The sequence below is a fragment of the Gavialis gangeticus genome, unplaced genomic scaffold (genome assembly GCF_001723915.1).
Source record: "Gavialis gangeticus isolate Ggan-Ray unplaced genomic scaffold, GavGan_comp1, whole genome shotgun sequence".
NCBI classification, from domain to species: domain Eukaryota; kingdom Metazoa; phylum Chordata; order Crocodylia; family Gavialidae; genus Gavialis; species Gavialis gangeticus.
Genome location: NW_017729032.1, coordinates 38,366,080 through 38,377,113, shown reverse-complemented (window position 1 = coordinate 38,377,113; position 11,034 = coordinate 38,366,080). Strand labels below are relative to the sequence as shown.

General features: G+C 40.6%; 2 protein-coding genes across 2 annotated transcripts in view; one reads left to right on the top strand and one right to left on the bottom strand.

The window, feature by feature from the left end:
* The window catches only part of CENPJ (centromere protein J), a 20,794-nt gene extending 15,757 nt beyond the window's left edge, over positions 1-5,037 (top strand). The window contains exons 11-17 of the mRNA XM_019525156.1: positions 460-559; positions 954-1,054; positions 1,743-1,829; positions 2,682-2,822; positions 2,903-2,987; positions 3,070-3,190; positions 4,695-5,037. Coding sequence (XP_019380701.1) covers positions 460-559; positions 954-1,054; positions 1,743-1,829; positions 2,682-2,822; positions 2,903-2,987; positions 3,070-3,190; positions 4,695-4,887 — 828 coding nt within the window. The 3' untranslated portion in view covers positions 4,888-5,037. The remainder of the gene's footprint in view (positions 1-459; positions 560-953; positions 1,055-1,742; positions 1,830-2,681; positions 2,823-2,902; positions 2,988-3,069; positions 3,191-4,694) is intronic.
* A 3,832-nt stretch (positions 5,038-8,869) lies between these two features.
* RNF17 (ring finger protein 17) overlaps positions 8,870-11,034 on the bottom strand; it is a 123,206-nt gene continuing 121,041 nt past the window's right edge. Inside the window, exons 37-38 of the mRNA XM_019525070.1 lie at positions 10,428-10,529; positions 8,870-9,077 (exon numbers count right to left, since the gene is read on the bottom strand). Of these exons, the coding sequence (XP_019380615.1) occupies positions 10,431-10,529 (99 nt within the window). The 3' untranslated portion in view covers positions 8,870-9,077; positions 10,428-10,430. The remainder of the gene's footprint in view (positions 9,078-10,427; positions 10,530-11,034) is intronic.

Here is an 11,034-nt window from a genome sequence, read left to right as displayed (position 1 = left end):
AAAACACCCCCCCCATTAAAAAAAAAAAAAAAAAGTAAGATATTTTAAATGCATTTGTATAAGTGTATTGAGTTTTGGCTCTTTGTTGTACAGTTTGTCCCTTCTGTTCTAAGCTGAAGCTTTCATTTAATTTGAGCTTGTACTCATTTTGCAACTTTGCTGCTTTTTTTTTTTTTTAGCTCTATCAATCTGAATCTTTGCTCTGGGCAGCTACTGGGATGATCACTTGTAACTGATATAAATGCTTTGCACCTCCAATATGAGCTAGTGCAGTCAATCAGTTTGCCACTTCTCTTTTGGTTTAGGCTGTTACTGTAGTTTAGATTTTAAGGATTGCTTCTACGCTACTTGCTTCTCCAGGATGGTAACTGATCTGGGGTCCTGTAACTTTATTTGTATTATGTTGTTGAATAAACCTTTTTTGGAATAGTAACTACACTTTCTCTAACATGCTTTCAGCGTCTGCCAGTAGGACTCCAGAAATGTCAGATTCTGTCTCCAGTTCCTCCAGTAGAAAAGTGTAGCAAGATGAGCAGAAAAAGTTATTCTCCAGCCAAAGGTATAAATGTTTATTTAGTGGGAAAATCCTCTGTAATTCTTTTAAATGAAAGATGCGCATGGTTTGGGGTTGGTCTGCCTGTGAGGTCTTGTCTTTCCCCAGGCCATGCTTTCTCTCTCTCTTGCTATGAAAGGACCGCGTGGGGAGGAAGCAGGGGTGCATGTGCATGTGAAAGGGTAGTTGACAGGTTATTTTGTGTATTTTCATTTGTTTTGAGATCATAGGCCTGAGTGCTTACCAGATTCAGACTGAAAAAGACTTCTGTCCAATAGGATCTATAGGGTGTAGACATTTGGAGCTGTTTCAAGAGGCACTGCTGCTCCAAGCTGCAGCAGCTGTTACATTCCTAAATTTGATGCCAAATTCACAACTTTTACAACCTGTATTTGCATAGGAAAGCCTTCTAGAAGACCTAAATCAGCACTTGGGAGTGATTTGAATAATGGTGACAAGACGATGCTGACCTTGGAAGATTCCTCTAGGACTTTTACAATAGTAAGTCCTGTGCCAGAATGCTGTCTATCCTGATTGGATTTAGAAGAGCAGAATAATAGTTATCTATACTGCACAAATGAGGAGACTGAAAAGTGAATTGTGAAGTTATTGGTTGAACGTTTTAGTGCAGTTACGTTAAGAGCTACAATACTAAACTTCCTTTTATGGTAAAGTAATACAGCAAGTTAATTTTACTACACCACCCATTTCTTGTAATTCTGTTTTTGGTTGTGGGGAAGGAAGGGAGTTAAACATTTTGTGGAACTATAGAGTCAGAGTCCATCTTTACATTTGATCCACTGTATGGATCACTGCTAGGATTTAAGAAATTTCACTAGTGGTTTCATACGTTGGAACTGATGATTGAAATTAGGCATCAAATTTTAAAATTCTCCGTGCTGAGCTCCACTTAACCAGTCTGGGTGAAAGCATATTGCCAAAACTCAGTGAAGTTTGTATGTTATGATCCCCTAAGCCATATCATATCTTTTCTTCAGGAACTTTGAGCCTTAGTCTAAAGTTGACTCTTCTGGTCCCTCCTTGTTATCTTGAGCTGCCTACCCAAGGGTCAGCTGCTTAGAAAAAGACATTGGCTGTGATGGAAAAACTAGATTTATTTTTACCTGTACATTGAAAAAAGTGCCCAGAAATGTTTTATTTGGCAACTAGAGTAGTATTGTCATTTCAGAATGTGTCCCCTAATGGAACTTGTGAGTCATCAAAGTCAACAAGCAGTGAAGAAATACAGGGAGAAATTAACTATCCTGATGGAAAGGTAAGATCAGATCTCCTATTTTAAGAGTTTCTGAGGGTAGGTTTGACAGTTGGCACAAAAAGGGCCTCATTTGTTGGAGTGCTGTTGAGCTGCATTGCCTTTGTTCAATTTATAAATGGAGGTATTAGGTGAGATGAATACAGTCCTTTCCATTTGCGAGGCATCTAAAGTTGAAGATGCATGTTGATTAAAATCTGAATATGTACATCACTTTCACAAACAAAATGTTCCCTGAACAGTTCCAAATACATAAGGGACACTTTTCTTTTGGGAGTTCAGTTGAAAATCACCCAAACCAACACAAAAGGAAACTGAACATATGCTCTCCATGTGATTAAATGTACTTTACTTTCAATCTGGTGCTTGAAATAAAACATTGCTGTGGGTCAGATGCATGTGTTATTAAAGTGGGTGCAGTTAAGGGGAACTAAAATTCCCTCCATAAGCGAGGAAACCAAATTTGACAAGAATTTGAGAGAGACTGTCTGTGATCCTGGCTGAATATTAGTAAAAACCCATCCTTATATATTGCTTTCTAGTCCACAAGAGTGGTCCCTCCACCAGTATTTTACTATGATCGCTGACCTAAAATTATAGGAGAGAGTTGCATGGAAACTGAGGGGTAGATGGGAACCAGCTAAACTAAACAAACATTGATTCTCAAAGGTTAAGAACTTAAATTAGGTACAGAAGTAAGGCATATATTCTCTTACTGTTTTGCTTAAAACTTCATAGGGCTGCTGAGATGCCCAAATTAACTTAATCAGAAACTGCTGTTGAAAACTTGGTTAATACATCAGTCAGGTATGAACATTTGATTGAATATCTGCTCTTATGTAACCTATCTTTTAGGTTGAAAAGATTTTTAAAAATGGCTGCCACCTTATATTTTTCCCTAATGGCACACAGAAAGAAGTTAGTTCTGATGGAAAGACCATAACTGTAACTTTTTTTAATGGAGATGTGAAACAAGTTATGCCAGATCAAACTGTGGTATGTATCCAGTAATATATTTTACCCTTCGGTTATATGGTTTGACATTCTTATAAAGAATCTTAACCTTTTCCCCACAGATTTATTATTATGCGGATGCCAAGACAACTCACACTACCTATCCTGATGGCCTAGAGGTCTTACATTTCTCAAATGGACAAATAGGTAAAGCCTGGGAAGTATTTATTTTATACTTTATCAATGCTTCTATTTTTTTAAAAAACAAGCTATTCCTATTACATTTCAGAAAAGCACTACCCTGATGGAAGGAAGGAAATTACATTCCCAGATCAAACTATTAAGAACTTACTTACAGATGGGCAAGAGGAAAGCATTTTTCCAAATGGTACTATTGTTCGTGTTCTAAGGTAAGCTTTTTTTCTATTAAAACAAAAAAATGAAAACATGCTCCCAACCCTTGTTGGTTGCCAAAATTATCTCAAGAGCTAAGTAAGGCTTTGAAAATATAAGGAGTCTCTCACTGGTATGCGTTATCTTGCAAATGGATCTATAAAGTGCAATAGTGAGAGACTCCTTAGATTTTTAAAACCTTGTTAAACTCTAAACATTTTTGAGAAGCATTACTTTAAAATTATTTAAATGATTTGATATAAAAAGGAAACATGGTGTTTGACAGTAAGTTGTATTTAGACACACTCACTGTAAAAATAAAATACTGCTTGAACTCAGTGTTAATGAATACTTTGACTCCTTGTCTGAATACAGCATACTAATTTAGGCCTCAATCAGGAAAGTGCTTTTAGCTCATGCATAAATGATTTTGTGCCTCAGCTAGAATAGCATGTCATGTTTTATATTGTAATTTAACTAAACCAGGGGTAGGTAACGTTTTTTGGCTAGAGTGCTGAAAAACACCACAATGCCTACCTCGGAAGGTGCCAGTGTGCTGGCATGGCAGAAAAACAAAATGAGGGCAACGGGTACATGGCAGGATACCCTGCTTGTGCCCCTTGCCTGCCACCCAAAGCCTTTGCCCCCCAAGCCCTGCTGCCCCTTACCCCCCATCCAAAGCCCCTGACCCCCAGCCCAGGCTCTGTGGCTGCCAGCAGCTACCCCGGCTCTGGGTAGCTGCTGGAGTCCAGGCTGCTCCGAGCAGGGCTTGCAGCTGCCTGCTGGGAGCAGCCTGGGATCTGGCACCAGCTTCGCACCAGTGCGAGCAAGTGCGCCTTGGAGTGGGTGGTGGGGGCGGGGCCTGAGGCAGCACAGCCCCAGTCTCTCCCCTGCTCCTGGCACGGAGGTGCTGAGCCTGGTGCAGCTGTTTGTAGCCAGCCCGGGTTCTGGCTGCAGCAGTGAGCTGGCTACAAACAGCTGTGCTGGAATCCCAGGCTGCTCCCAGCAGGAAGCTGGGACCTGCAGGCCCTGCTCTGAGCAGCCCAGGCTCTGTTGCTGGCAGCAGGTTCCTGGAGCTGCGGCGTGCCATGCTCAGCATGTGCGCCAGGGGTTGCCGACCCCTGAACTAAACTGAGACTCAGCTCTCAAAACCTTCATGTTTCTGGTGATTGCTTTTTCCTTGTATGCTAAGGATCTTTATGTTTGTCTGCTTTGGTAAGATGGCACACTTCAACTTTTTTTTAAAATTCAGTATATTTTTAGCATTGCTTAAAACTGTGCAAATGTATTGATTAGCTAATGTGATATTTGTCTTAAGACATTTGCCTGCAACACATTCTACATTTTTAACATTCTGAAATAAAGTTATCTATTTCCTGCAATCATCATCCTCCTTAAAAATTTCTGGATCTTTTGGACACGTTACATTCCTACCTGAACTCATGTTGCTAGTTCTACATTTGTCTGTCAGTGTACGGTGACCTTCATATATTTTATACCTGTGTGAACTTTTTAATACAGAGATGGAAGCAAAACTATAGAATTTAATAATGGTCAGAGAGAACTGCACACGCTGGAATTCAAGAGACGGGAATATCCAGATGGCACTGTCAAAACTGTGTATGCTGATGGCCGCCAGGAAACAAAATATGTCTGTGGGAGAATCAGAGTTAAGGACAAGGATGGCAATATAATAATGGACACAAAGTCATGACAAAAATGAATCTAACGAATTTTATTTATTTATGCAAACATAGCTGTAAGAACATAGAAGTGTGTGTTTCTGGAGAGAGAACCCCCCCCCTTGAGTTGCTTTATGTAAATATTGTTCATTGTTTATCTAAAATAAATTTATTTTGAAGTGGTGAAATGGCATGCTTGTCTTGATTGCTTTGACAAACTTCAGTCTACTTTTTAGATATTAAGTAGCCATTCCTAAACCCTCTTTCATGTAGTATCTACATATTACATGTAGTTGAGAATTTACATTTTGTGGCTGTAGGTAAGGGCAAAAATGATTCCAAGCTTACACCAAAATGTTAAGGAAACCTTGGGAATCTGTTGCCGTTGTCTAAAACTACAGCTAATATGTTTGGTACAAGGACTCCTGACTAACAATAAACAAGCTGCATACAATGCTGCAAGACCAAGTTGAGTAGTCTACAAGGGTCTGTGGTGCTATTTCTCTTCAGTTGTGGAATACAAATTGTGCAAATACTTTCAAGGCTAAACTGAGTAAATGCATTGATGTATAAGAACTATTTTCTTTTGCTTTTCTGTTCATTTTGAGCAGCTAGGAGGTAGCAGAATTAGTTGGCTTGGAAGAGAAACATGAGGCAGAAGTAGAAGCTAAACATACTTAAGCTCCATGTGTGGGCAATTTACATGCCTCCTACCTCAATACCTTCCTCTGAACAGCAGGTGTATTCAGTGTGGTAGTAGAGAATGAATGCTTAAATGAAACCAGGGTGGAAGGGGCCTCAGGGTCACCTGGGTCAATCCTTTGCACAATCCCCTATACTATTAGTATTTGATCTAAATCTGCTTTGCTAAACACACTGCAATTGTTTTCCCTCTTTATGAGCATTTCAAATGTTTTGAAGACTGCTTAATCTCCTTTTCACCAAACTAAACTTATCTAGCTGTCAGCCTTTCTTCATACAGTTTACATTCTAACTCCTTTATATTACAGAGCCCAGAAGTGCAGCTCTCTAGCAGAGCTCTAACCCAGGCTGAGTAGAACTGTGCTGTAAGACTCTAGGGCTGCACCAGGGTTGTCAGTGTGGACTCTGCCGCTATTGTTATTTGATTCTACTAGTGTTTTTCAGAGGCAGGATGTTACTAGTCATTACCGTGTTCCCTCAGTTTGGATGGACTGTGCACACACTGTCAGGATACTGTGTGTGGTGGTGTGCCCCTAATGACTTCACTGTTACAAGAAACAGGCTGCAGGTTTTGGTATCAAGAAGCCTGGCCAAATTTTATCATGGGAAGAGGGAGTTAACAGTTAGTCTGAAGTCAGGCCGAAGGCAGGGTAGAGATGCACCTTACAAACTCAATAAGATGAATTGACCACAAGCTTTTGTGAACATGAGTTCACTTAAACAAGCCTAGTGACTAATCCATGGTACTAGCTGTGTCATTTGTAGGGGTTATGTTCATGCCTAAACAATGCCCAAGTCCAGTACAAAGTATTCCAAGGCCCCTTTTTATACACCAGTCAAAACAACTTAAATGTTTACACACCTCAACCATTACCCAAATACCTCTGGGTTACTGCATCCACATCCTATTTCTCACCAATTAGTGCAATCTTCTCATCAGATGCAGATGCCTATGTGCCAGGTCACATTGATTGTTGCTTTGGGGGTCCTGTACTAATTCATTTTATCTGTTGGCCGTAGAAGCACTTCTGAAACTAGCAAGCTACGTTTCCAACACTTCTGTTCAACCCATATACAGTATGCCTAGCATTGTTTCAGTGAGGCCTACTTTGGTTCATGCTAGTAGTAGGATCTGTGACTTATACATGCATTGATCTATGGTTGTGTTAATCTATACTCCAGCAAAGCGTACAGGTGTTATCACCTTACTCCTGTCCTAACAAGTCTAGTGATAAGGCCTCCCAAGATTTCACTTTTTTGTGCAGCTGTTCCACATTGCTTACTTATGTTGAGTCTGATATCCACCATAACCCCAGGTACTACTTAGCAATACTGCTACCCAATCAGCTGTCTAGCCCCAATGTGTATTTGTGCATTTGGTTTTTCTTCCTTAGATATTGCTCCTTACATTTGTCATTGCTGAATTTCATTCTGTTGCCTCTAGCCCAGTTCTCCAGTCTAGCAAGATCCTTTTAAATTCTGTTTTCCCAGCTGTTTACAACCCCTCTCAGTTGTCATATGGACTACATCAGAAGCCTTACTAAAGTCCCAAGTATATTATGTCCACTGCATTCCTCAAATGAGTTACCTTTGTCAAGGAGGGAAATCCAGTTTGTTTGGTATAATTTGTTGTTAATAAAAGTGGGTAGTGATCAGCCTTTCCCTTTCCAGGTATTTACAAATTGACTTTTTAAAATTTGCTCTGGTAATTTCCCAAGGTATGGAAGTCAGGCTGACTGGTCTGTTTCTCAGGTTCTTTTTTGCCCTTTTAAAGATAAGCCTTTGCTATCCCATAGTACCTAACTAAAATATTGACACCCAGCAGGGGAGAAGGAAGCAAGCACTTACCTCCTTGTCCAAGGACTGTGGCAGCAATATTGGCTGCTTCCTTGGTGAAAGCTCCCTCAGAATGGGCTGTGGTGGAAGGGTACACTGAGGCCACAGACAGACATCATGTTTGTAGCTCTACAAAAATGGCACAAAAATGTTCCTGGATGAAACAGGTACTTCTCTGGAATGCTGCCTCTTGTGGCACCACAGGTACTCTGTGTACAAGGCACTGTAGTACTATAGGGGCTCTCTCAAGCCCCCAGCATCCCATAGTACTTTGCTTTCCCCCATCAGGGGCTGCCTGGGTGCTTAGTGATCTTCAGGGCTGAGGCACAAGGAACAGAACTGCTTTGTTGTGCTCCCCACCTGCCCCCATCTCTGTCCAATTCTGAATCACTAAATTATTTCAAAACACTTTACAAGTCGTCATCTTCTCAACCCCCACCCCAATCTCTGTTCTTACTTGACACAGAGATAGAAGGCACTTTTTAAAAGACTGTTTTTTTTAACCTACTGTGTCTACCCTGTTCTTCTGTGAAATATGCATACAGAGGGACTAGTGTCTGCTTAGGAATGGATCACACCTCATACTAGGAAGCAAGCACCAGCAGTGGATCCATACAGACAATCTTTAATCTTCATGCTGGACTCAAAGCTTGTATGTATTGAATGTCAGTTACCAATCACTTGTATCCACTCCCCCTTGAGATTTATCATAGTTTGTATAATTTAGCAGCTCATCTCATTTGTCCAGACCATAGCCTTGAAAGCACCTCTAAGTAATCCCTAACCTTTTCTTCCACTACTTTAGGCTGTTTGCCTTTTCTTATCATTTGTAAAGACTGAAGTAAAAATGCATTAAATAAATGCCTCATCTGTAACTATACCACCTTTTGATTCCATAAGGGGCCTACAGTTTCTTTGATTTCTGTCACTTACAACATTTATATAGAATCCCTTTTTATTGTCTTTTATGTCCCCTGCCAGCTGTGCCTGAAATCAAGCTGTGGCCTCTTGATTTTTCTCCCTGCCTGCTCATGTGACACACACTCTTCCCTAGCAACATGACTAAGTTTCTACTTTTTGTATGATTTCCTTCTTGAGTTTCAACTCATTGAAGAGACCAGTTTAGTCAGGCTGGTCTCCTGTTGTATTTTTCACTGCATTGGGAAAAGTGCCTGTTATCCAAGTCTTAGAGGGAGTTCAGGTTGAAAGGACAGGGTTTAAACTAACTACTTCCCAAGGTGCAGAGGGGGTAATAGCTTACCTGAGCCCCACTGATTGGCATATAAAACTTATGCAATACTTTTCATCCATTAGGAGGAAGGGCAAGACCCTCTTAGGAGATGCTCCTGCTTTTTTCAGCTACCTTGGGTTGTTTCCTACTTTGTTGAACTCCAGATGGATGATGGTGGTTCATTGAAAACACACTGCAGGACTGATGACTTGTGCAGGTTTGAGGAAAAAACAAAATCTCAGATGCATTTTGAACAAAAGAAATATTTATTTTAACATCCTTCCCAAACTTCTGCAAATAACTGAACCAGACACACCTAAATATTCCAGGTATTGTGCACAACTGTTGCACTCAGAATGTACTAAACTAAGCAAAAATGCCAGAACAAATACAAACAAAACTTTATTCCTCTGTTAGTGAGGTCTTCAGCAAAAGTTCTTTAATACAGCAAATCTGAAACAAAAAAAAAAAGTGTTAAAATTAGGAGGCATCTTCTATCATAGACCACCTTAAATCATAAATGGACCACTTATCACAGACCCCCTTAAATGGCACCAAACATAAAACAAGAAATGTATTCATCATGGGCTCATATGAATACGCAGTATAACTCAATGAACTTCCCTGGGGTTCAGAGAAAAACCCCTTTAGAAGCAGACATTTTCTAGAATAGTGTTTGAAAACCTGCTGCATCATCCTAAGGAAAACATTTGTTCTTGCAGCTGGGATTGCACTGGTCTGGGATGGTTTAGGAATACTATTCCAGCATTTGTGGGGGTGACTGGACCATGTGGCCACCCCTGGTATATATGGGAGGCGAAGTGGTTATAGTGAAGGAAGCAATTGGTTCTCACTAGTACAATATATACAAACATTAAGGATAATTCGTTGCAGATTACCAGTCAATTGCAATTTCGCCTACTTCAGCAATTACCAGCATAAACAGTCCTTACATATTCAAGCTCTGCAAACAGGGAAGGGATTTAACTGTTTCTCCAGTCCTTGCTGGCACTCGCACTAGACCTGAAACTCTGGTTTAAGCAAAAACCAGGATTGGTTTCTCAGAACATAAACTGCTGCTTTTAGAAAGAGTCAGAATAGAGTGCAGAAGTTGTAAGGGTAGGATCTGATCATACAGATGATACTAGACTAGTAGTCAGCAATCTATGGTGGACATGGGACTTTGGCAGCCTTCAGGGGTAAGGGGCTTCAACAGCAGTGGCCCACAGTGCTATAGGGGGAGTAAAAGTGGCTGGGCTTCCTCTGACCTGAACTGCATCACTCTGGCCTACAGCCTATAAAAGGCTGCCGGCTGCTGTACCAGACAGGTTGTAGTGATTGTTTTCCTGCTATGCATACTCTCCTGTACATACTCAACTTAAAAAAAAGTATTTAAAAAAAAAGTCACTACATTAGCATCCGAAAGGCTGCGAAGAGATAAACAAACCTGGCCAGTTCTAATCTTCCCTGTGACTGAAGCAGGGTGAGGGGAGTGGATAGGTAGGGTGGAAAAAGATTTTTTGTACCTGGATGGGAGGGATGATTGGGAGGTGTGGTTGGAATTGGCAGAAAGGTTTGCTTGTGTGGGGGTTTGGGAACGGAGCCAGTGGTTGGGCTCAAGGGGGGGCAGTTTGTGTTTTCAGATTTTGGTATGTTATTGGAAGAATCCTCTGGCTGTTTATTGTAAGCTGCTCTGAGTTTTTCAGCGAGGGTACAACATAACACTAATAATAAATAAATAAATAAGTGTGCAAGTCCTACCTTCTATAGTCCTGCTTTGTAACAACCATCATATATACTTACATGTCACTCATATAGGTCTGCAAGTCCCATTTCTATCAGCTTCAAGTGAACTAATTTTTGCTCATTATTGTACAAGAAAATGGTGAACTCTGGTGACGAAGTCTGGAAATCAGAAATGCATGCAGCTTTAAGAAATACAGGAATGGTTTCAAATAGTAAAAACTGATTAAACACTACGATTATTTTTCTGCATTGCAGCAATACCTAATGTTCCAACCAGGTTGGGACTCCTTTCTGCTACATGCTGCATATAACAGTGACAATGCCTGTCACAGTCTAAAAAAGATGAGATCTAAAAGGCACATGAGCCATCAGTGGGCTGAAGGTTAAGAAAAACAAGGTAACAGGAATAAGTGAAGCATTAAATTAACTGCACGAGTAGAAAGAAGAGCAATGATGCTGCACTTAAAAGGAATTTTCATTAGGTACTCTGTTGATCTGAAGAACATGAAATAGTGATAAATGAACTACAGTGAACTGAAAGGTTTGTATCTTCCGAGGACTGGGGCACATGACTTATGAGGAGAGGCTGAGGGAACTGGGCTTATTTAGTTTGGAGAAGAGAAGACTGAGAGGGGATTTAATAGCAGCCTTCAACTACCTGAAG